General features: G+C 36.3%; 1 protein-coding gene across 5 annotated transcripts in view; it reads left to right on the top strand.

Moving 5' to 3' along the window:
- Nucleotides 1-27264, top strand: part of MNAT1 (MNAT1 component of CDK activating kinase) — a 198328-nt gene that overhangs the window by 35228 nt on the left and 135836 nt on the right. For all 5 annotated transcript variants that reach the window (XR_010663875.1, XR_010663876.1, XM_065940109.1 and 2 more), the window contains exons 2-4: nucleotides 7334-7486; nucleotides 9433-9506; nucleotides 21354-21457. Coding sequence is in view for 3 of the 5 variants with exons in the window: in XM_065940109.1 (XP_065796181.1) it covers nucleotides 7334-7486; nucleotides 9433-9506; nucleotides 21354-21457 (331 nt within the window). In the remaining 2 variants the exon portion in view is untranslated. The remainder of the gene's footprint in view (nucleotides 1-7333; nucleotides 7487-9432; nucleotides 9507-21353; nucleotides 21458-27264) is intronic.

Here is a 27264-nt window from a genome sequence, read left to right on the forward strand (position 1 = left end):
TCCATCCACGGGATTCTCCAGGCAAGAATACTGGAGTGGGTTGCCGTTTCCTTCTCCAGGTGACCTTCCTGACCCAGGGATCGAATCCAGGTCTCCTGCATTGTAGGCTGACGCTTTACTGTTTGAGCCGCCAGGGAAGCTCATAAAGGGCTCATGCATGCAACTAAGATGCTGGATTGGAGGTGATACTCTGAAAGGGTGGGCACCAGTTCTCCAGGATGCTTTCTGAATCAAATATTTATATGGGTATGACCATTATTTTGAGAATCCTTAATAGGTAAAATGGGCTTATCTGGTGGCTCAGTGGTAAAGAGTCCACCTGCCAATGCAGGGGACATGGGTTCAATCCCTAGGTTGGGAAAATTCCTGGAGAAGGAAATGGCAGCCCACTCCAGTCTTCTTGCCTGGGATATTCCATGGAAAGGAACCTGGCTGGCTACAGTCCATGGGGTCACAAAGAGTCAGACAGGACTTAGCGACTAAACAACAGTAGGTAAAATACGTCAATCCTAGAACCAAGGAATGGAAGTGGGAGTGGCTTCATTTAGTGTTACACCCAGTCATTACTTGGGGAATTTGTGCTTTGCATCCATGTAACTTTAGGTTTTGTGGACTTAGAGATCATTGTTTCTGGAGCTGAAAATGTCCCATAGGGAACACTGTAAGAACTCTTAAACTTTAAGCCTTGGCTTGTTAGGAGCTGGGCCACACAGCAGGAGATGAGTGATGGGTGAACGAGCGAAGCTTCATTTATATTTACAGCTGCTCCCCATCACTAACATTACCACCTGAGCTCCCCTTCCTGTCGGATCACCCGCAGCATTAGATTATTATATTAATAGGAGTGTGAACCCTACTATGAACTGTGCATGTGAGGAATCTAAGTTGCATACTCCTTATGAGAATCTAATGCCTGATGATCTGATTCTACATTATGGTGAGTTGTATAATTATTTCATTATATATCACAATGTAATAGAAATAAAGATTAATAATAAAAATAAAGTATACAGTGTAATAGAAATAAAGATAAATAATAGAAATAAAGTACACAATAAATGTAATGCTCTTGAATCATCTCGAAACCATTCCCCTCTCCTCTTGGTCCATGGAAAATTGTCTTCCATGAAGCTGGTCCCTGGTGCCAAAAAGGTTGGGGACCACTGCTCTAAAGGACACTCTCTTCCTCTGTATACTTGTATATATTTATGTGCATACATTTATGTGTTTGTATGTATATATGTTTAAAAATATGTGATTTTAAAAGCATTGAACCAATTTTTTCAAATGCTGAAAATATATATTTTTTGAGCAGAATTGCTATAAACTTTTAGAGTTTATAGTATATATTAAATTATACATAATTATATAAACTTTTGAAGAGATCCTGGGGAGTCTGTGTCTTCTTATACCTTGTATTGCTAATTCCCTTTGTCATCGAATCTTCTATATCACATCCCTAAATATAATATTATAGCTTATAATATTCTTTTTTTCCCCCTTTGTTATGTTTGTGGTTTGTGGGATCTTAGTTCCTTGACCTGGGCCCTTGGCAGTGTAAGCATGGAGTCCTAACCACTGGACCATCAGGGAATTCCCATGGTTACAATATTCTTGATGGAATTAAAGTAGTAAGGAAGCGTCTCTACTATATATAAAGTTTGTAATCATAGGTGATATGGAAAATTTAATGGAGAAGGAAATACTAGTCCAGTATTCTTGCCTGGGAAATCCCATGGACAGAGGAGCTTGGGGGGGAGCTTCATGGGTCACAGAGTCGGATACGACTTAAGTGACTGAAGAACAACAATAATGTAAAATTTAAACTGATAAACATCAGTTATATATAGAGAAAACACATTTATTTCTCTGGAAAAAAATTAACAATTTGTGTAACACTCCAAGGTATTTAGAATTATCAAACTGGGGAAAACCTTAGATATAAAACAATTTGACTTCCTCAAAGTTCATCATATTGTGAGAGACAGAGCTTGGCTGGCAACCTAAGGCTTATGATTGCCAAAGTGGAGTTTAATCACATCATCATGTCTTTAGTACATCAGTTAAAATAATTTTTGTGTAGTCAGTGATACTTTATCTTTTTAAAGAAGTGTATTCTAGACTTAGAGTTTTCTTTGGTGAGAAAACTAACTTTATGTGGTAAATATGAGATTTGTCATGTAAGGAAATGCATTCTAGAATAAAAAAATTTCCATGGCATGATCTTAGAGGAGATATAAGTACTTTTTCACAGTGGATTCACATATTTCATCTCATTTTTGAGTAACATTTGTGGAAGAAAGTTAATTTATGGATTAGTATTGGTTTTATGGTTAAGGCAATTGAAGACATAGGTTTTAAAGCAATTTGGGTAACAAGTCTTAAACTTGTCTATTATTTTATTAATTGATTTTCCTTAGTGTTTATTGGATATTTAAAATGACTAAATTTTGAATGCAGAGTTCCAGAGAATAACAAGGAGAGATAAGAAAGCCTTCCTCAGTGATCAATGCAAAGAAATAGAGGAAAACAATAGAATGGGAAAGACTAGAGATCTCTTCAAGAAAATTAGAGATACCAAGGGAACATTTCATGCAAAGATGGGCACAAAAAAGGACAGAAGCGGTATGGACCTAAAAGCAGAAAATATTAAGAAGAGGTGGCAAGGATACACAGAAGACTGTACAAAAAGTATCTTCATGACCCAGGTAACTATGATGGTGTGATCACTCACCTAGAGCCAGACATCCTAGAATGTGGGCCTTAGGAAGTATCACTATGAACAAAGCTAGTGGAGATGATGGAATTCCAGTTGAGCTATTTCAAATCCTCAAAGATGACGCTGTGCAAGTGCTGCACTCAATATGCCAGCAAATTTGGAAAACTCAGCAGTGGCCACAGGACTGGAAAAGGTCAGTTTTCATTCCAATCCCAAAGAAAGGCAGTGCCAAAGAATATTCAGACAACTGCACAATTGCTGTCATCTCACATACTAGCAAAGTAATGCTCAAAATTCTCCAAGTCAGGCTTCAATAGTACGTGGACCATGAACTTCCATATGTTCAAGCTGGATTTAGAAAAGGCAAAGGAACCAGAGATCAAATTGCCAACATCTGTTGGATCATTGAAAAAGCCAGAGAGTTCCAGAAAAACTTCTGCTTCTGCTTTATTGACTATGCCAAAGCCTTTGACTGTGTGGATCACAACAAACTGTGGAAAATTCTGAAAGAGATGGGAATACCCGACCACCTTCCCTGCCTCCTGAGAAATCTGTATGCAGGTCAGGAAGCAACAGTTAGAACTGGACATGGAACAACAGACTGGTTCCAAATCAGGAAAGGAGTACGTCAAAGCTGTATATTGTTACCTTGTTTATTTAACTATGTGCAGAGTACATCATGAGAAATGCTGGCTGGGTGAAGCACAAATTGAAATCAAGATTGCTAGGAGAAATATCAATAACCTCAGATAGGCAGATGATTCCACGCCTATGACAGAAAGTGAAGAGGAACTAAAGAGCCTCTTGATGAAAGTGGAAGAGGAGAGTGAAAACGTTGGCTTAAAAAAACTCAGTATTCAAAAAACGAAGATCATGGCATCTGGTCCCATCACTTCATGGCAAATAGATGGGGAAACAATGGAAACAGTGACAGACTTTATTTTTCTGGGCTCCAAAATCACTGCAGATGGTGACTGTAGCCATGAAATTAAAAGATGCTTGCTCCTTGGAAGAAAAGTTATGACCAACCAAGACAGCATATTAAAAAGCAGAGACATTACTTTGTCAACTAATGTCTGTCTAGTCAAGGCTATGGTTTTTCCAGTAATCACATATGGATGTGAGAGTTGGACTAAAGGAGATCCAAACAATCCATCCTAAAGGAGATCAGTCCTGGGTGTTCATTGGAAGGACTGATGTTGAAGCTGAAACTCCAGTACTTTGACCACCTGATGTGAAGAGCTGACTCATTTGAAAAGACCCTGATGCTGGGAAAGATTGAGGGCAGGAGGAGAAGGGGACGACAGAGGATGAGCTGGTTGGATGGCATCACTGACTCAATGGACATGGGTTTGGGTATACTTAGGGAGTTGGTGATGGACAGGGAGGCCTGGCACGCTGTGGTTCCTGGGGTTGCAAAGAGTTGGACACGATTGAGCGACTGAAGTGGAACTGGAACATAAATGATACTGTTTTAAACTTCAGATTGCACTTATCATTGCTGGGGTATATAGGAAAGCAATAAACTTTTGTTTATTGTATTCTGTAACTTTGCTATAATTATAATGGATTGTTAGTTCTAAGAGATTTTTTTTGGAATTCTTTTGGATTTTCTATATAGACAATCATGTCATCTGTATGCAAAGAGAGCTCTGTGTTTTTTTTTTCCAATCTGTCCATTATTTCCTTTTCTTGTCTTACTACATTAGCATAGACTTCTAGTGTCATGTTGAAAAGGAGTAATGAGAGGATATAGTCTTGCTTTGTATTTGATTTTAGTTGGAAAATTTTTAGTTTCTCAGCATTAAGTACGATGTTAGCTATAGGTTTTTTGTATCTAATCTTTGTCAGGATTTTTAATTGACTTGTTTGCTCTTGAAAAAGTAAAGAAATAAGTTGATTGAAAGTCTTGACAGAGGAATATAAGTGGTTAAATATTCTTGATAGAAAAAAGAATCTAAAAATAAGTTGTTCAGAGAGGAAAGAGGGCAGGAACCATTCTGGTTTTTAAAAAACAAAACCATAAAAACATCTTTGGGAATGGGTAATAACTAAGGATTTAGGCTTTTTCAGCAAATTTTCCTATGTTCTGCAGAATATAAGATTTTGTTTGAAAAAGTTCCTAGCACTCTTGGAGGCAAAAGATTGCCCACATAACTGTCTTTTGGTTGCTGTGTTGCCAGATGAAGTGAACTAGCAATTAGGAATGTTTTCTTCTGTTTCTTTTTTTATAAGATTCATTTTCATGTATGTAATTTGAACATACGTATTTTGTAAGTATGTAGAAAAATATCTGGCCACATAAATGCTGAACTTTATAGTTGTATGTCACGTGTAGGAAGTAAGATGTAGAACAGAAGGAAGTAGCACTTTGAGTTTTTTCTCTACATACTTCTATATTTGAACTTAAAAAAAATTATTTGTTCTTTTAACAATTAAAATCAGAAAGGGAAAAGTTGTATGGGAAATACGTTATTTAAAATATCTTTAATGCTATTGAAATCCTTATGATTTAGATTAGAATCCTTATGATGTAGATTTAGAATTGGAGATGTAGAACTAACTATGGTAACAAATAATATGTCTGAGTTACAATATGACTTTCAGAAATACTGAAGTGTTTTTATTACCTTGTTAACTGAATTATTGAATGGGTCTACTCTCCAAGACCTTCAAATACTGTGTGGAATATTGGATTCTGTATAATAGGTCAGTGCTTTTGAGTATTTCAGGTAGCTCCTTGCCTATAAACATCTTTAGTCAGTGTAGTTATATAGTGTGCTCATTTTCTTTTCTTTTTCTTTGAAGTAAAAAAGGGTAGCTTTATTACTTTGCCAGGCAAACGGAGATACATGAACTCCTACCTTAAAAAGCCATGTGTCCCAATCCCAGAGGATTTGATGAAGGGTTTCATAACAATGGTTCAAGACAAAATTAGGGTGTGTATAGGGCCTGCATTCTAAAGCTGCTCAGTTTCAGCTTCTCTAGTTGGATTTAATTTGCTCCAACCACGAAGATTAGGAGAAATGTACCACTCCCAATTTTCCCAATCCCAAGTGAATTTTCTGGGGTCTTGTTGATCTTGAATAATGATGACTGTGATCTCTGTTCTCCCTCTTAGGGAGTTTTTGCCTGTCTTTTTCGGTGATTCTCTCCCTGCCCCCATTTTAATATACAGACATGCCAAGGTCAATGTTAGTGTTTTACTAATAACCAACCTTAAATATTCTTATTTCTCTGTATCATTCTTTCCATTAGTGAACTACATATTTGGAAGAAATCAACCTTTCCCTTACTTACTAGAATTTGTCTTTTTCCTTCTGTTATATATGTATATTTATAGTGATGTAGAAAAGTTAGGTCAAATTCCTGCCTTCCATTCTAGTGGGGGTTACACATAAAGAAATAAATGGCTTCAAATAATGCTAAGAAAGGAATGATTAGGGTTGGTGTGGCCCTTATATACTGTGTTGGTCAGTATTACAGCTAGAGGACTACATACCAGTATGTTTAAATGTTTAAAAGTTATAAATCAAGCGACATCTTTACTGCAGCCTTAGTTACAACACTGCATCCTGAGTTCCCAGGAGCCTGTATCTTTAAGGCCCACTGGCTGAAGTGGCTGCTTGCTCCCGGTCAGCTTTTCACTTGTTAATCTGATTAGTAGGATGGATCTGCTCAGGCTGGGCAGGGATGATTGGATGGTGCCTGGACCCGTCTAAAACAATATATGAGCTAACACTGTCAGTTCCCCCAGGAGTCTCCTACAGAGAGTTAACCTTGCCAACTCCCTTCTTTTCAAACTGAAGACTTCTAAGAAGTTCTAAGCTCTTCCCTAAATTGTACTAGCCAAGAAGAGAGGAAAGAAAGGATGTAGGTATTTGGGAGACTTGGCTTGCCTGGGTGACCACTTTGGTGGATTTAGGGCAGCCAGCTTTAGCTGATTGAAGATTTTATAAGTAGCCACTCTTTCTGAGATTTTTCAGGGCAGAAGCTATGGTGATTTTTCTCCTGTGGTGATTTTTCTCCTTTGTCCACATATACAGGGTCAGTCTCAGTTCTTTATCCTCTGGCCTGAGGGGCCTTCTTCAGCCAGCACCTCTCTCCCTTTTGAGTAACTTCCACTGACTCAATTGCTTACTGAACTTTAAAGAACTTCCTTATAAGGCTGAAAGCAGGGGAAAGGTCTTTATTTTAGTGATTATGGTATGCAGGGTTGTCTAAGGTGCAGGTCCCTGCCAGGTCTGAGGGTGATACTGGTCTGAGAGTGGATTTGATCCTAGATTGCTCTTTTATATGCCTCTTTGACTTCTCCCTATCACTCTCTGAATCCTCCTAGATCCTAAATCAGTTTTCAAAAATTTGTATATTTCTTTCATTTGTAAAATTATACTGATGAACCGTGGACCACCTATGTCTGAAGTAGGCTGTACATGAAAATGAACTTTTTTCCTAAAGGTTCTTAATAAAAATTTTAGGTAGTAATGATTAATTTTCCTGTGCCTCCTCTCCCAACCTCAAACAAACACCAAAACCGAAAAAAGGCAAACTGTATAGACTTATTGTTGATTTGAATACTAGCTTAAAAGTTTTGTTGTATTTTTCTCCCTACAGATGTGAAAGTTGTGTGGATTTACTCTTTGTGAGAGGAGCTGGAAACTGTCCTGAGTGTGGCACTCCACTTCGAAAGAGCAACTTCAGGGTACAGCTCTTTGAAGATCCTACTGTTGACAAGGAAGTTGAGATTCGGAAAAAAGTGCTAAAGATGTAAGTGTTAATGCTTGAGTGATTCAGTTCACAAAGATTTTGACAGTTATTTCTATAATTGATGTAATTATTTACTTGTAGAAATGTGGACAGTTGGCAAGTAAGTATAAATTGATCTATGTATTTGTTCAATGTTAAAAATTTATTAAGTTCTTTGAGAATTCAGTAATATTATCTAAACTTTGTTAGAGAAGAGTAAATCTTTTTTATTGAAAAATAATTATTTTTTATTTTTAGCTCCTCTGTATGGCTTGCAAACCTTCAGTTCTTGACCAGGGAATGAACCTGGGCCACAGCAGTGAAAGCCTAGAATCCTAACTACTAGGCCACCAGGGAACTCCCAAAGAGTAAATCTTCTGAATTCATGGCTTCACAATTTATTTGCTTTATTTATTCTTTAATTAGTAAATATATATTGAGAACCTACTCTGTGCAAACAGTGTTATACATATTAGACCTTGAGTACGAAATGGCTTCCTAGGTGGTGTAGTGGTAAAGAATCTGCCTGCCAGTACAGGAGACATAAGAGATATGGGCTCGATCCCTGGGTTGGGAAGATCCCCTGGAAACTCACTCCAGTATTCTTGCCTGGAAAGTTCCATGGACAGAGGAGCTTGACAGGCTACAGTCCTTGGAGTTGCAAAGAGTCGGACATGATTGAGTGACTGAGCGTGCGTGCATGCACGCACACACACACACGCGTGTGAAATGAGTGTAATAGTTCCTTGCTCTTGTAATGCTTACAGTATAGTAGCTTGGATAGCATTAAAATAGGCAAACAAAACAAATATGTGATTATAAATTGGGAAAAAATGTTGTGAAGTTAGGGACTAAATATTGTTGTGAGTCAGTGATGTTAGGTAAGGCCTGAGGAGGTAACATTTGTTATTGAAAGCTATTAGAGAAAATTAGGATTAGCTGCAGTTTATTTTGATACATCTCTCTGTGTATGTATGGGTACATAAATATTTCTAGTGTTCTTTTTCTCTTTATGATTTAATTTTTTTTTGTTAATAGTTTTGAATTTTATTTTATCTCTCCTTTTGCTTTAAGCCACCTTATTACTTTTTAGGTTATGGTTAGAATTAATATCTATGTATCTAGGTGGTCTACATTTCAACTTTGTTCACCAGTTTTTTAGCAGCATCTTCCTGGATACTTTATCAATAATCCAAACTGCTCTTTTATTTTTTGGATTACTTCTGGGAGATAGTCTCTCTTAGATTCTTTTTTTTAAATTTATTTATTTATAACTGGAGGATAGTTGCTTTATAATGTTGTGTTGGTTTCTGCCATATATCAACATAAATCAGCCATAGGTAGATACTCTTAGATTCTTATCTTCTGTCATTAAGCCCTCTGATTTTCTAATTTTTCACGGGCACATTACATTATTTATAGATTTTTTCCCTTTCTTTTTTGCCATGTGAGATCTTAGTTCCCCAACCAGGGATCAAGTCTGTGCCTCCAGCATTGGGAGCGCAGAGTCTTAACTGTTGGGCCACCAGAAAAGTTCCACATTGTTTATAAGTTTTCTTTATCTAACATTCTTTAGATTATAACTGTCATGAAAAATAGGAAGGTGTCCTCTTTCTGGAAATTAGTGAATCTATTTATTAAAAGTAAACAATATAAGAAACCAAATATTCCAATGATAGACCTTATTTAAGCTCATTTCCCATTTCTTCAGTGTTCTAATTTCTTTATTTTTTCTTGTCTTAGGATTTTACATATTGTACCTTTGTCTTCATTCTACTCCTTCTCTGTAGTCAAAAGAATTTAAAAGCAACATTCTTAGTCTAGTTACAAACCTGGTGTCAAGGAAACTGTTTTACACCATAAGCAGTTCTTTTTTATTTATCATGTATGAATTAGGTAAGAACAAACCAGTTAGATAACATTAAAAGCAAGTGATATGTAATATGTTCATTTCTTTCTTCTTAAAGATACAATAAGAGGGAAGAAGACTTTCCTAGTCTAAGAGAATATAATGATTTCCTGGAAGAAGTGGAAGAAATTGGTATGTATTTAATGCTTGTTCTTTGATGTGCTAGCCTGTATGCTTTTATCTTTTAGATGCCTAAGAGAATATCTCATATAAAAGTCTCTGACAGATTTTGTTGTGGTAGTTGATGTTTACCTAATTACTTTCCATTGTACCTAAAGGTCATACTTAAGTAATAAACATTTTGTCTTAGGAAAAATATGATGAGTAGAGGTACTACTACTTTATAGCTGGAAAGAAAGGTTTTATGTATATATATTATCTGTATGTTAATGATGTATTAGAATAAATGAGAAAAATACTCAGTTTTTAAAAATAGAATTTCCATTAACTGTATCCATGGTGATTAAAGCCATAAGTTGTTTATTCATCATTTATGATTCTGTGCATGCAGTAATTTGAAAATACTATGAAGTAGTTGAATGTTGAAGTGATATTCTGTTATTCACCGTTACTGTAGAATCAGAAGGTAGAGTAATCTTAGTGCTTATTCTTTCTCTTGTGATTAGTCTAAAAGAAGCTTTCATCAAAAGGAAACATTGTTTCTGTTTTTTTAATTTAAAAATTTATTTATTTTTAATTGAAGGATAATTGTTTTACAGTATTGTGTTGGTTTCTGGCGTACATCAACATGCATCAGCCATAAGTATACATATGTCCCTCCTGTTTCTGTTTTCTTAAATGAGAGTTTAGAGATGTTACAAAGTTTGAAATTGCTAAACATCAATTAAGCTTGCCATAATTATTATTACTTAATCAAGGTTTGGAAATAATATATAAGTTACAGACTATGAAAATTAGAACAAGACCAAGAGAATTAAATAATTATGTTGTTAATCTTTTCTCAAACCTGAGAGCCAAGTTATACTCACATTATTTCTTAAAATAGAATTATAATAAAATTTACTATTCTGTAAAATATTTCTTTTTTTTTTTTTATTTTATTTTATTAGTTGGAGGCCAATTACTTCACAACATTTCAGTGGGTTTTGTCATACATTAACACGAATCAGCCATAGAGTTATACATATTCCCCATCCCGATCACCCCTCCCACCCCCCCCTCCACCCGACTCCTCTGGGTCTTCCCAGTGCACCAGGCCCGAGCACTTGTCTCATGCATCTCACCCGGGCTAGTGATCTGTTTCACCATAGATAATATACATGCTGTTCTTTTGAAACATCCCACCCTCACCTTCTCCCACAGAGTTCAAAAGTCTGTTCTGTACTTCTGCATCTCTTCTTCTGCCCTGCATATAGGGCCATCGTTACCATCTTTCTAAATTCCGTATATATGTGTTAGTATACTGTAATGTTCTTTATCTTTCTGGCTTACTTCACTCTGTATAATGGGCTCCAGTTTCATCCATCTCATTAGAACTGATTCAAATGAATTCTTTTTAACGGCTGAGTAATATTCCATGGTGTATATGTACCAGAGCTTCCTTATCCATTCATCTGCTGATGGGCATCTAGGCTGCTTCCATGTCCTGGCTATTATAAACAGTGCTGCGATGAACATTGGGGTGCACGTGTCTCTTACAGATCTGGTTTCTTCGGTGTGTATGCCCAGAAGTGGTATTGCTGGGTCATATGGCAGTTCTATTTCCAGTTTTTTAAGAAATCTCCACACTGTTTTCCATAGTGGCTGCACTAGTTTGCATTCCCACCAACAGTGTAAGAGGGTTCCCTTTTCTCCACACCCTCTCCAGCATTTATTGCTTGTAGACTTTTGGATAGCAGCCATCCTGACTGGCGTGTAATGGTACCTCATTGTGGTTTTGATTTGCATTTCTCTAATAATGAGTGATGTTGAGCATCTTTTCATGTGTTTGTTAGCCATCTGTATATCTTCTTTGGAGAAATGTCTGTTCAGTTCTTTGGCCCATTTTTTGATTGGGTCATTTATTTTTCTGGAATTGAGCTGCAGGAGTTGCTTGTATATTTTTGAGATTAATCCTTTGTCTGTTTCTTCATTTGCTATTATTTTCTCCCAATCTGAGGACTGTCTTTTCACCTTACTTATAGTTTCCTTTGTAGTGCAGAAGCTTTTAAGTTTCATTAGGTCCCATTTGTTTAGTTTTGCTTTTATTTCTAATATTCTGGGAGGTGGGTCATAGAGGACCCCACTGAGATTTATGTCGGAGAGTGTTTTGCCTGTGTTCTCCTCTAGGAGTTGTAAAATATTTCTATATGGTAAATTTTTTAGTCAATTCGAATTTCAGAGGAATAGAGTATTCTAATTCTTTTCATTTCTCTATTAACTGAGGAAAACTCAAAACCTTTTATTTCGACTGTTATTGAAACTTTTCTAAAATACATAACTTTATTATATCATAGTGAGTAGCACATACAGAACATAATTTAGCCTTTTTTCTGATATCTTTTCGTGCCTTGGAACCATTGCTTTTTTATTCTAATTGTATTCATTGTACTTTGTATGTAATCTTTAGCAACCCTGAATGGCTATAGATTTTAGCTGAAAAGGTGATAGATTTGGGAGTGCTAAGGTAAAGTAGAAAAGTTAGAATATAGACTGAGAAGATGAACTGAAAACAAATCTGCAAAAATGGGCAAGTGTGCAGGTATGTAGAAATCTGGCTATACTTAGATATTTGGTTTAGGAGAGGCAGTTGGACAACAAGCAGTAAGACACTCAGCTTACATTTATTCTTAAGGTAATGTGACTAGTCAAAGGCTAGTCAGGCAGTGAAGGGAGAGGAGATTATAGGTGTCACAGAGCAAGTTGAATACATGGTCACAAATCCAAGCAGTCAGGTAAGATAAATAAAAGAAACTTACAGACCAAGAAGGAGGGGAAGATGGGATCTTGATTTTGGAACAAGATTTTGGTTGAGCCATGATTTTGAAAACTACATTTTTGGTTTTTTTGCTGTGACATTAATTAGTTTGAAGATACGAACCAGCTGAGGGCCCGTAGGTAAAATCATGTCCAGAAGTGGGAGGTAGGAGTGACAGGTAAGAGCAAGTCTGAATATTAGGGCTTACAATACAGTCATTTTTTTCTTTACTGGATAAGGAAACTAGCCCAGAACATTTAATTTGAAAGTGATTCTGCTAATATGTATTTTCATGAAGAACTATCTTTAGTTGCAGTATGTTGACACTCTCTTAACCGAATACTACTTAGTTGACTTATTGGGGTAACTGATATTTCCCAGTCCTTCTATAACATGAACTGACTCATTATTGAAGCGTAATCAATACATAATGTGTTCTGTCCATTAAAAGATGTCTTTAAGTATACTTCTGTACTTCTGTCACCAGTTCAGTTATTTATAAAGTGGATTGCATAGGTAATCAAACCTTCTTATGCCAGTTGTACTTTTTAATTGTAATTAATTTAAGTAGTTTGTAAGACTGGAAAAATTACAGAACGTTAGAAGGATTCTATTTCTGAAGTCCTTGGTCCACTTTAAAAAAAATGGGAACTGAACAATATAGATAACACTTAGAGTTTATAAAAGAAGGAAGCAGAATTCCCATTAAAAACTGTGTGTTTTTTACATTAGACAATGACTGTACACTTAGCATATATGCTTTAAGTTAAAATAAGGTGTTCAAGGAGTGTGTTATATGTTTCACCTCTTTGACAGACTTTTTTAAGTAATCCACTACTGATCCTGATCATGTTGGACAAAGAGCAGTTCTTTTGCATTTCAAAATATTGATGAAGTTTGGGACCTAGCTTCATGGACTCATAGTTTATTTTCTGAACTTCAGCTCAATTCAGCAAATATTGTTCTCTGTGAATTATTTACTTGCTGAGACTGTATGATCTTTGTGTTCAATTAGTTTATATTCTAAAGGGGGAGATAATTATGAAATTATAATTTAATGTGAAGGTAGCATGGGCATTTATTTATAAAGTATTTCAGGAATATAGATAGCAATACAATTCAGCATTAGGAAGTAGAGGTACAGTTTGAACCAGTGAACACACAATCCTAAAAGATGAATAGTTTATCATGTAGAAAGAGGATGGAAGAGTGTTTGTAGCAAAGACAAAGTCACAGAAATACATTTTGAGCATGTTGGATAATGTAGCAAGTGTTAATCTTTTACAGGTAGATAGATAAAACCAGGGGAGTGACTAAAATGAGGCTTGAAAAACAGACTGGACCTGGGTTAATGAGGGTTTTGTAAGCTAGACTGCAAGGGTTAAAATTTTATTCCATGGCTGGTAGAGAGACAGCAGAATATTGTGGTGAAAGTGAAAACTGAAAGTGAAAGTCACTAGGTCGCGTCCGACTCTTTGCAACCCCATGGAATATACAGTTCAGGGAATTCTCTAGGCCAGAAGACTGGAGTGGGAGGCCTTTCCCTTCTTCAGGGAATCTTCCCAACCCAGGGATTGAACCCAAGTCTTCCACATTGCAGGCAGATTTTTTACCAGCTGAGCCACGAGGGAAACCTGAATATTGTGGTACTGATGTGGAATTCTGACAGGAGATAACTTGAGGCTGGAAAACCATTTTTAGGGGCAGTAGCAACAATTTGGGTGAGTGCGTAGAGTAGGTTTCGGTATTGACCATCTGGTGATGTTCATGTGTACATCAGTACCACAAGAGGAGACTACACGTGGATGTCACCAGATGGTCAATACTGAAATCAGATTGATTATGTTTTTTGAAGCCAAAGATGGAGAAGCTCTATACAGTCAGCAAAAATAAGACCGGGAGCTGACTGACTGTGGCTCAGATCATGAATTCTTTATTGACAAATTCAACCTTAAATTGAAGAAAAGTAGGGAAAACCACTAGACCATTCAGGTATGACCTGAATCATATCTCGTACAAATATACAGTGGAAATGATAAATACGTTTAAGGGGCTAGATCTGATAGAGTGCCTGATGAACTGTGGACGGAGATTTGTGACATTGTACAGGAGACAGGGATCAAGACCATCCCCAAGAAAAAGAAATGCAAAAAAGCAAAATGGCTGTGTGAGGAGGCCTTACAAATAGCTGTGAAAAGAAGGGAAAAGCAAACGAGAAAAGGAAAGATATACCCATTTAAATGCAGAGGGTGGGATGTTTCGAAAGAACAGCATGTATATTATCTGTGGTGAAACAGACCACCAGCCCAGGTGGGATGCATGAGTCAAGTGCTCGGGCCTGGTGGGCTGGGAAGACCCAGAGGAATCGGGTGGAGAGGGAGGTGGGATGGGGGACCGGGATGGGGAATACATGTAACTCTATGGCTGATTCATATCAATGTATGACAAAACCCACTGAAAAATTAAAAAAATGCAGAGTTCCAAAGAATGGCAAGGAGAGATAAGAAAGCCTTGCTCAGTGATCAGTGCAAAGAAATAGAGGAAAAAAAATAGAATGGGAAAGATTAGAGATCTCTTCAAGAAAATTAGAGATACCAAGGGAATTTTCATGCAAAGATGGACTCAATAAAGGACAGAAATGGTATGGACCTAACAGAAGCAGAAGATATTAAGAAGAGGTGGCAGGAATACACAGAACTATACAAAAAAGATCTTCATGACCCAGATAACCACAATGGTGTGATCACTCACCTAGACTAGACATCCTAGAATGCAGTCAAGTGGACCTTAGGAAGCATGATTATGAATAAAGCTAGTGGAGGTGATGGAATTCCAGTTGAGCTATTTCAGATCCTCAAGGATGATGCTGTGAAAGTACTGCACTCAATATGCCAGCAAATTTGGAAAACTCAGCAGTGGCCACAGGATTGGAAAAGGTCAGTTTTCATTCTAGTCCCAAAGAAAGGCAATGCCAAAAAACGCTCAAACTACTGCACAACTGCACTCATCTCACATGCTAGTAAAGTAATGCTCAAAATTCTCCAAGTCAGGCTTCAATAGTACCTGAACTGTGAACTTCCAGATGTTCAAGCTGGTTTTAGAAAAGGCAGAGAGAAAAGAAAAAAAAAAGAAAAGGCAGAGCAACCAGAGATCAAATTGCCATCATCCGCTGGATCATTGAAAAATCAAAGGAGTTCCAGAAAAACATCTATTTTTGCTTTATTGACAATGCAAAGCCTTTAACTGTGTGGATCATAAGAAGCTGTGGAAAATTCTGAAGGAAATGAGAATACCAGACCACCTAACCTGCCTCTTGAGAAATCTGTGTGCAGGTCAGGAAGCAACAGCACTGGACATGGAACAACAGACTAGTTCCAAATAAAATGAGTACGTCAAGGCTATATGTTGTCACCTTGCTTGTTTAACTTATATGCAGAGTACATCATGAGAAACGCTGGGCTGCATGAAGCAGAAGCTGGGATCAAGATTGTTGGGAGAAATATCAATAACCTCAGATATACAGATGACACCACCCTTATGGCAGAAAGTGAAGAAGAACTAAAGAGCCTCTTGATGAAAGTGAAAGAGGAGAGTGACAACGTTGGCTTAAAGCTCAACATTCAGAAAACTAAGATCATGGCATCCGGTCCCATCACCTCATGGCAAATAGATGAGGAAACAGTGGAAACAGTGACAAACTTTATTTTCTTGGGCTCCAAAATCTCTGCAGATGGCAACTGCAGCCATGAAATTAAAAGACACTTGCTCCTTGGCAGTAAAGTTATGACAAACCTAGACAGCATATTAAAAAGCAGAGACATTACTTTGCTAACAAAGGTCCATCTAGTCAAAGCTATGATTTTTCCAGTAGTCATGTATGAATGTGAGAGTTGAACTACAAAGAAAGCTGAGCACCAAAGAATTGATGGTTTTGAACTGTGCTGTTGGAGAAGACTCTTGGACTTCTTGGAATTGAGGGTCCCTTGGATTGCAAGGAGTTTCAACAAGTCCATCTTAAAGGAGATCAATCCAGAGTTTTCAAAGAAAGGACTGATGCTCAAGCAGAATCTCTCAGTCACCTCATGCGAAGAACACACTCATTGGTAAAGACCCTGATGCTGGGAAAGATTGAAGGCGAGAGGGGAAGGGGACGACAGAGGATGAGATGATTGGATGGCATCATTGAAACAGTGGACATGAGTTTGAGTAAACTCTGGGAGTTGGTGATGGACAGGGAGGCCTGGTATGCTGCAGTCCATGGAGTCGCAAAGAGTTGGACACGACTGAGAGACTAAACTGAACTGAACAGAACTTACCATCTAACCACCAGGGAAGAACAAACTTAGAGTAGGTAGTAACAGAGAGAGATAGTTAAAAGGGATGTTTTAGAGCTAGAGTATTTGAGTGAATAATTTCATGGAAGAAGTGAGTTAAGAAAGAGTAGGCTAGGATGAATTGCAGTATTCTGACCTTGAGCAGTTGTATGGTATTAATCTAGAAAATAACAGTGGGAGAACTGGCATTATTTTTTTTACTGTTTTGTTGGGTGGAGAGTATGGAAATGAGGGAAAGACCAGTTTCAAGCCTTTTAAGTTTTGTTAGGGTGTGACTCCCACCACTTACTTAAGTGTCATTGTTCTGATTGCTATGGTATAAATAAAAGTTTTTTTTTTTTAATTTCCTTTTAAAACCTTGTTTCAGTAGCTGTTTATTTTGTGTCTTATTCATTCTTTCAAGGATAATTAGATGTTTGTGATATCTGTATTGTTAATTGTGATATTAACAATATTGTGATACATATTGTGATATATGTATTGTTAATCAATAGCATAGTTTTCACAACACTTGGGACAGGTATTTTAATCTATTTTGCATATGGAGAGGAGGCACAGAGAGTGTAACTGTTGTTCTGGAGATCACATTGCTAATATATAATGTAACCAGACTTTGAACATAGATTTTCCTAACTCACAGAGCCCATGAAAGTACTTGATAGTCTCAGAGACTAGTTAATAGCGTGAGTCTAGAATATGGAGTGCTGATTAGTAGTAGAAGAGTGGGAGAAGACAAAAATCTATATTTTCAAGCTATAATTTTGAAGTATCTTAAAGAAGTTTGGTAGGAAGGAAGACAGGAAGATGGTGTAGAGGTTAGAGTGAAAAGAATAGAGTTGGTAGGATGGCTGAGGAGTCAGTGTTTGAGGATTTATAAATTGGGGATCAATTACTGTTATAGAAATTCATTATGAACCCTTTGAATATGATGAATACAAAAATGTTTAGAACACTAGAATTTTGAGTAGTGGCATAAAAAATTACAGTAGAAGGGGGCACATATGAAGATAGACTTTCTTATAGCTTTGACAATGGGTCCTTTTCTGTGGTTATGACAATCTAAACATAAAAATTCTTGTTCCTTTTGGCCTAAAGGGATTATCTCAAAAGTTTGTTCTTAGTTTCATAATAAATATATTATTCTTTTGGTTAGGGTATTTTTGTTTTAAAAGGATGAGAAAGTCCTAAGGGCTTTAATTATGAATTCTGGATTCCAAAAAGACTGCAGAATTGCACTTAAATAACATTAAATCTTTCAGAAAATACAGTAGGTTTTTGTTGGCTTTTAATACTTGACTAAACACAGGTCAACATCTGAGCTAAGCCAGTAACCAGGATAGATAAAAGACCAAATAATTGTTATAGAAAATTCTTTTCTTTCTTTAAAGCTCTTATACCAGTCTGATTCATTGTATCATGAATGAGACTCGCCTCATCTGATGTTTTCAAAATTATAATCCACTTTTAGTGTTTTTCTCTCTTTGTTTTTTAAAGGAAGAGATTTGTATTACTTGTGATTATGATTTGCATCTATTATATTGCCATTACCTTTGCTTTCTAAATTAAAAAAATGAAATAAATTGGTTATTTAAGTTTCATTAAAATTCATAAAAATTTTAATAAGCATAAAATAGAAATTATCTATAACAGATCAGTTTTACTTAGAATTTAACTTTACTGTTTCTAATTTCTATTTAATGAGAAGTTTTAATCAGTCCATTGTCTAGCTTGGTGATAAATTGTAATTTTTTTTTTTTTTTTTTTTTTTTTTTAATATTATTTTATTAGTTGAACTCTGGGGGAGAACGTGAGGGTGGGATGTTTTGAAAGAACAGCATGTATATTATCTATGGTGAAACGGACCACCAGCCCAGGTGTAATTTTTTTTAAATTGCTCTAAATATTCTAATAAAGTTCTACATAGGATATCAATTTGATTAACTTAACTTCTCAGTGGATTCATATCATAAGAAACAAAGATTACTTTTTCCCTCATTTGCTTACTTTGCCTTTCTAAATAATTCAGTTTTGTAATTATAAAGGTCATTTAAATCAATCTGTATTTATAAAGATAATTATAAATATTAGCATTGATTTCTTTGTTATTTTAGTTTTTTGAGATGTGATTGATATGCGATATTATATTAGTTTCAGGTGTACAGCTTAGTGATTCCATATTTTTATGTATTATGAAGTGATCATGGCAGTAAGACCAGTTATCATCCATTACTATAGAAAGTAATTACAGTATTATTGACTATACACACTCCAGTACTCTTACCTGGAAAATCCCCATGGATGGAGGAGCATGGTAGGTTACAGTCCATGGGGTCGCAAAGAGTTGGACACGACTGAGTGACTTCACTTCACTGACTATGTTCCCTATGTACATTACATCCCTGTGACGTATAACTTATTTTGCACTGAAGTTTGTACCTCTTTATCCACTTTACCTGTTCTGTCTGTCTCTCCTATACCTGTATTGGTTTATTTTTTTCCTCTTGTAATAATTCAGCAAGCATTTCTTGAGCTCTTAGCAGATGAGATGTTTCCTTTTTTTTTAGTAGATTTTATTTTTTAGGACAGTTTTAGATACACAGAAAAATTAAATGAAACATGCAGAGAGTTCCCTTATACCTCTTGTACGTCACATACACACAGACTCCCCCAGTATCTGCATACTCACCTGAATTACAAATTTGTTATTATCAGTGAACCTACACTGACATATTGTTATCTCCCAAGGTCTATAGTTTACATTAGGGTTTACTCTTGATGTACATTTTGTGGGTTTGAATAACTATATAATGGCATGTATCCTCCATTATAGTTTTGTACAGAATAGTTTTACTACCCTGAAACTCCTCTGTGTTCTGCTTATTTGTCCCTTCTTCCGCTCAGTCCTTGGCAACCACTGATCTTTCTACTGTCTCTGTAGATTTGCTTTTTTTTTTTTTTTTTTTTTTAAGATTTGCTTTTTTTAGGGTGTAGCCTGAAGTCATACAGTGTGTAGCCTTATCAGTTGCCTTAGTAATACACATTTGAGTTTCCTCTATGTCTTTTCATGGTTTGATGCGCTGTGCTCAGTGGTGTCTGACTCTTTGTGACCCCATGGACTGTAACCCGCCAGGCTCCTCTGTCCATGGGATTTTCCAGGTAGGAATACTGGAGTGGGTTGCCATTCCTCCTCTGGGGGATCTTCTGACCCAGAGATTGAACCCACATCTTTGGCATCTCCTGTATTGGCAGGCAGATTCTTTACCACTGCACCACCTGGGCTAGCCCTTTGATAGCTTATTATTATTATTTGGTGCTTTATAATATCTCATTGTCTGGATATACTCTAGTTTATTTATCTAGTCAGACGACGGAAGGACATCTTGGTTGTTTCAGCAGTGATGAATAAAGCTGCTGTAAACATTCATTTGCAGGCTTTTGTGTGGACATGGTTTTTAACTCCTTTGGATAAATACCAAGGAGTGCAGTTGCAGGCATTGTATGTTATCTTATCATACTTCTTATTGTATGATAAGAGTATGTTTCATTTTGTAAGAAACTCTCAAATTGCCTTCCAAAGTGCTATGCCATTTTGCATTCCCACTGCAGTTTATGAGTGTTCCTGTTGCTCCACATCCTTGCCAGCATTTGATGTCATCATGTAGGAGCATGGATTAAAGCAGATTACTTAGGGTAGATCAAACCTGCTTATAGGTCAAGCTAGAGGAAGCAGTTGTAAGTAATTGGAGGAGGAATCGAAGGGCTAATAATAGAAGCATAAAGATTAGAGAAATCCAAGGGAGATCTGAATTGAATTATGGAATAGGAGAGACAGTGATGAGAATCCTTCTTCAGATGAGCTTATATTAACACTGAAAGGGGTATGGCAGTGGGTAGTACTTTAAAATATGAATTTATATTCATATAAATTAAAAACATTTTTTTGTTCAGAGAGTTATAATAACCTTTAAATTTGCATATGTAAACTTAGAAGGGAGCTAGGCATTTATAATTAAAATCACTTTGAATTAGAATTTTGAAAAGATAATTCTAATTTACGGAAAGTTTATCTTCCTTCTGAACACATTTCAGTGGCTTCTCTTACTCAACTATTTCAGTCTTCAGTTTTGGAGCCAGATTATCCTTTACCTTCCCTGTTAGGTTTCTACTCTTATATATTTCATACTTTTCCAGATCTAGACTGTATGGGAAATGATTCAGTCTTATGTCCAGCTATGTTGAAGATTAGAATAAAACCTGTTTTTGTTGGATAGTATTTTTTATTCCTCTGGATAATTTTTCTGCTTTTGGAGCTTAGATTCTTTTCAGTATTGATTCTGACTAGTGTAGTAGATTTCAGACTTACTTTTTTTATTTAAAAAATTTAAGCAATCTTTTTTATACTTTTAAAGTTAAAATGGGCAATATAAAATTCAAATCCACTGTGACTATGGCAAGCACATATCTTAGATTTTTTTAAGAGTATTCAGGTCTTTAGATAGTCTGTGATAGTCTGACAGCCTTTCCTTATATTTGGTTCAGAAAATCATAGTTGCTGAGCTAGAACTAGTTTCTATAAAGCAGGTGGTCAGTAAAAAGATACAAATGGAGCCGAAAGGAAGGACAACCTGCTGAACTAAGAAATCATTGTGATGGATATTTGGTTTTCATTATCTTTGCAAGATGCATGTTGAAACTGTATTTCATGTCACTGTTTCTTTTCTCATGCAGTTTTCAACTTGACCAACAATGTGGATTTGGACAATACCAAAAAGAAAATGGAGATATACCAAAAGGAAAACAAAGATGTCATTCAGAAAAATAAGTTAAAGCTGGTTGGTGCCAAGTATTTTCTTCTTCTTTTGTATTAGAAACTAATGCTTCCACCTGATCCTTTAAAAAGCTTTTTCTAAACCTAGTTATATTTACAAAGAATTTAGCTGAAATTAAGGCCAGATATACTAGTATATTTATATAAGCATATAGGTATGAGGTGCACATTACTATAGCAAAAACAGTTTTGATGGCATTATTAAAATATATTCTATAAAAAATATATTCTATAAAGGAAAAATAATTGTATGCACGCAGAGATTTAATTATCTGACTTATACAGTTTAGCTGTCATTTCTTCAGTGTAGTTTGGGTTTTTAGTTTTGGGGAGAGCGAGATAATTGTTTTTAAGGTGCTGTACCAGGAATTTGTAATCATTGGTAAAAATGATATAGATATGTTTGGATTACATAACTTGAATGTTTAGATTACATAGCTTGTATTTTCATCTTGTACTTAGAAAGATTTACTTGTTGTAGTCTTCAAGTGTTTCATTAAGGCACTTCTTTCCTGCAATAAAACTCTTGAGGAATTGACATTCTATTCTGTTCATATCCAGCCTGGCTTCCTTAGAAAGGTGTCTCATTTCTGAGAGCATCAGTATGCCATAAAAATTACTCTCTTTGCCCAGTAGCCTTCTCTGGGTACATCAGAAGATATATGCACAATAGGTATGCCCGGGTAACTTGGTGCATTAACTCTGTTTGACTTAATAAGGTTGTTCTTTTCAAGTGAGTGCTTTTTTCATTTATAGTTTTAAGCTAGAAAATAATACTGAGAGTTTAAATGAAAGAATGATCTAATTTTAGGCTGGTTATATTATTTTAAAGTAGGAATTTCTAATTAACGAAAACTTTATAATGATAGGTTATTGAATACAGTTGACCCTTGAACAACACAGGTTTGAATTGTGCAGGTCCACTTAACACCTGGATTATTTTCGATAGTAAATACTACTATACCACATGTTGAGAGATTGAATCCTTGGTTGCAGAACCTCAGACACAGAGGGAACCACTGATAAGGAGTGCAGACTAAACTATACATGAATTTTCAACTGTGCCAAGGACCAGCATGCCTAATACCCCATTTGTATAATGATCAACTTGTACTTTGTTAAATGCATGTTACAGTGACCACACTTATTCTTCATGTTAGCGTTTAGCATCTGGATCTGTTATAACTAAGTGTTTTGGTCAGTAATTCATTATCATTTATTAATTGATCGTTCTATGGTGAGCATTTTATTTATTAGTGATACATAGCTATTTGGTGTTGGCATAAATACAGACATAGGACCATTTTTTAAGATGGTGCAAGTTCATGTGTATCAGTAACTATGGTGTCTTTGGGTAGAGCCCAGTTCTGAAGTGGCCCAAGGAATGTGGACTATATGAATGATGTTTTTACTATCCTGAGGTAGCAACTTGGCTTTAATATCTTTGTGAATGTTGAAGTCTCACTGTTCCAACGACATCAGAATTGTATCAAAAAAGGGGAAAAAACTCAATCTCTTGTATAATTAGGCACATAATATGACCCATTTCTGACAGAGAAACTATTGCTGGGTTTTCTGTGGAAGTTGAAGCTGCAACACTTTGGCCAACTGATATGAAGAGCCAACTCATTGGAAAAGACCTTGATGCTGGAAAAGTTTGAGGGCAGAAGGAGAAGTGGGTGACAAAGGATGAGGTGGTTGCATGTCATCATTGACTCAATGGACATGAGTTTGAGCAAACTCTGGGAGATAGTGAAGGACAGGGAAGCCTGGCGTGCTGCAGACCATGGAGTCACAAAGAGTCAGACATGACTTACCGACTAAACAGCAGCAGCAGCAGCAGCAATAACAGCAACATACATTTCAGAATAATCACCATTAGAAGTCAAGTTACCATTTCGGTTGTATGGTTACCATCATGATACAAAGATACTGTATTTTTGTTGACTATATTCCCCCACAGTGGGGATTTCGTACCTGTGACTTATTTATTTTGTAAATGGAAGTTCATACTTAAATCTTTCCCACCTATTTCTTTCATTCCTCAGCCCCCTTCCCCCCAGCAACCTCCTGTTTGTTCTCTGTATCTGTGACTGTTTTGTTATTTTTGGTTACTTGTTTTGTTTTTTTGATTCCAAATATAAGTGAAGTCATAGAGTATTTGTCTTTCTTTGACTTTTTTAATTTTAGCATAGTACCATCTAGGTCAGTCCAAATGGCAAGATTTCATTCTTTTTTGTTAATGACTGAGTAATGTTTGATTTTATATATTACATCTTTTTTTATCCATTCTCCTGTTGATGGGTACTTAAGGTACTTAAGGTACTTCTGTTATCTTGGCTTATTTAAATAATGCAGAAATGAATGTTGAGGTGCATGTATCTTTTCAAATAAGTGTTCTGCTTTTCTTTGGATAAGAACCCAGAACTGCTTGATTGTATTGTAGTTCTGTTTCTAATTTTTTGAGGAACCGTCTTGTTTTCCATAGTGCCTGCATCAATTTACATTCCTAGGGTCCCCTTCTCTCCACATCCTTTCTAACATTTGTTATTTGTTGTCTTTTTGATGATGACCATTCTGACAGATGTGAGGTGATATTTCATTGGTTAGTAATTAAAGCTCAACATTCAGAAAACTAAGATCATAGCATCCGGTTCCATCACTTCATGGCAAATAGATGGGGAAACTGGAAACAATGACTAACTTTATTTTTCTGGGCTCCAAAATCACTGCGGATGGTGATTGCAGCCATGAAATTAAAAGCCGCTTGCTCCTTGGAAGGAAAGTTATGACCAACCTAGACAGCATATTAAAAAGCAGAGACATTACTTTGCTAACAAAGGTCCGTCTAGTCAAGGCTGTGGTTTTTCCAGTGGTCATGTGTGGATGTGAGAGTTGGACTATAAAGAAAGCTGAGCGCAGAAGAATTGATGCTTTTGAACTGTGGTGTTGAAGAAGACTCTTGAGAGTCCCTTGGACTGCAAAGAGATCCAGCCAGTCCATTCTAAAGGAGATCAGTCCTGGTGTTCATTGGAGGGCCTAATGTTGAAGCTGAAACTCCAATACTTTGGCCACGTGATGCCAGGAGCTGACTCATTTGAAAAGACCCTGATGCTGGGAAAGATTGAGGGCAGGAGGAGAAGGGGATGACAGAGGATGAGATGGTTGGGTGGCATCACCAACACAATGGACATGGGTTTGGGTGGACTCTGGGAGTTGGTGATGGACAGGGAGGCCTGGCGTGCTGCGGTCCATGGGGTCACAAAGAATCGGATTGAGTGACTGAACTGAACTGAACTGATGGTTAGTGATGTTAAGCATTTTTTCCTATGCCTTTAGGCCATTTGTGTATCTTCTGGAAAAATGTCTCTTCAGGTTCCTTGCCCATTTTTTAATCAGATTATTTGTTTTTTGATGTTGAGTTCTGTGAGTTTTTTTTAATGTTTTGGGCATTAACTTCTTACCAGATTTATTGTTTGCTACCCATGCTACCCGTTTGATGTGGGTAGATGTCAAAGAGCGTGCTACCCATGTTGTCTTGTAAGAGTTTTATGGTTTCAGGTCTTACACTTAATTCTTAAATAATCCCTTTTGAGTTTATTTTTGTCGATGGTGTGAGAAAGTAGTCCTGTTTAATTCTTTCACATGTAGCTGTCTAGTTTTTCCAACACCATTTATTGAAGAGGGTTTTTCTTGTTGTATATTCTTGCCTCCTTTGTCATGGATTAATTGCCCATATAAGTGGGTTTACTTCTGGGCTCTCTGTTCTATTCCGCATTGATCTCTGTGTCTGTTTTTGTACTAGTACTTTGTTTTTTTAAAGACTGTGTTTTCGTATTGTGGTTTGAAATCAGGTAGTATTATACTTTGAGCTTTGTTGTTCTTTTTCAAGATCGTTTAGGCTATTCAAGGTCTTTTATGTTGCCATACACACAAAAAATTATTCTATTTCTGTGAAAAATGTGGTTGGTATTTTGATAGGGATTGCACTGAATTTGTAGATTGTGTTGGGGTGGTATGGCCATTTTAATACTATTAATTCTTCTTGAGCAGAATATATCTTTCCATTTGTTTGTGTTGTCTTCAGTTTCTTTTGTCATGTCTTACAGTTTTCTCTTTATAGGTCTTTTATTTCCTTAGATCACTTCCTAGGTATTTTATTCTTTTTGATGCAGGTGTAAATGAGATTCTTTTCTCTTTCTGTTACTTTGTTGTTAGTGTATAGAAATGCAGCAGATTTTTATAGATTAATTTCTTATCCTGCAAGTTTACTGAATTCATCGGTGAGTTCTCATAGGTTTTTTGGTGGCATGTTTAGAATTTTGTATATATAGTATCATGCCATCTTTAAATATTGACAGTTTTTCTTCTTCCTTTCCAGTTGGAATTCTTTTTCTTTTTTGTTTGATTGCTGTGGCTAGGACTTCCAATACAGCACTTCCAATACTTTTTAAAATAAAAGTGGCAAGAGTGAGCATCCTTGTCTTGTTCCTGATCTTAGAGGAAATGCTTTCAGCTTTTCACTGTTGAGTATAATATTAGTTATGGGCTTGTCATATTTGACCTTCATTGTTTAATGTTCATTCTGTGCCCACTTTGTTTAGAGTTTTATCATAAACGAATGTTGAATTTTATCAAAATCCCTTTTTACATCTACTGGGATGACTATATGCTTTTTATTTTTCAGTTTATAAATGTGGTATGTCACATTGATTGATTTGTGGGTATTGAACCATCCTTGCATTCTTGGTATAAATCCCACATGATTATGGTATATGATCCTTTTAATGTATCGTTGAATTTGGTTTTGCTAATATTTTGTTGAAGAGTTTTGCATCTATGTTCATCTTAACTGACCTTTTTCATCTTCTCTCCTACCTACTTCTCCTATTACATTCTTTATCTAAGTTGTTCAAGCCATATCTGGTTAGTCTTCATATACTGTTTTTTAAAAAACTTTATTAGAAATTGAAGCATAATTGTTCTACAGTGTGTTGGTTTCTGCTGTATAATAATAAGTCATAATTGGAAAGAGTGTATATGTCAATGCTGCTTTCTTATTTGTTCTACCAAATATATGATGTTTGTTTTTCTGACTTATTTCACTGTGTAGAGTAGGCTCTAGCTTCATCCACCTCATTAGAACTGACTCAAATTTGTTGCTTTTTATGGCTGAGTAATATTCTGTTGTATATATGTACCATATTTTCTTTATCCTTTCATCTGTTGATGCATATCTGGCTTGCTTCCCAGTCCTGACTATTGTAAATAGTGCTGCAATGAACATTGTGGGTATATGTGTCTTTTTGAATTGTGGTTTTCTCAGGTCATATGTCCAGTAGTGGAATTGCTGGTTCATATGCTAGTTGTATTCTTAGTTTGTTAAGGAATCTCCATACTGTTCTCCATAGTGGCTGTATCAATTTACATTTCCACTAACAGTGCAGTAGGGTTCTCTTTTCTCCACATCTTCTCCAGTCATTATTGTTTCTAGTTTTTTGATGATGGCTATTCTGATTGATGTGGCTTCCCTGGTAGCTCAGTCAGTAAAGAGTGTACCTGCAATGTGGGAGACTTGGATTCAATCCCTGGTTTGGGAAGATCCCCTGGAGAAAGAAATGATTACCCACTCCAGTATTCTTGCCTGGAGAATTCTATGGACAGAGGAGCCTAGTGGGCTGCAGTTCATGGGGTCACAAAGAGTCGGATACAACTGAGTGACTTAACACTTTCACTTTCATTCTGAGTGGTGTGAGATGATACCTCATTGTAGTTCTGATTTTCATTTCTCCAATAATGAATGATGTTGAG

The sequence above is a fragment of the Muntiacus reevesi genome, chromosome 7 (assembly GCF_963930625.1).
Source record: "Muntiacus reevesi chromosome 7, mMunRee1.1, whole genome shotgun sequence".
Lineage (NCBI taxonomy): Eukaryota > Metazoa > Chordata > Mammalia > Artiodactyla > Cervidae > Muntiacus > Muntiacus reevesi.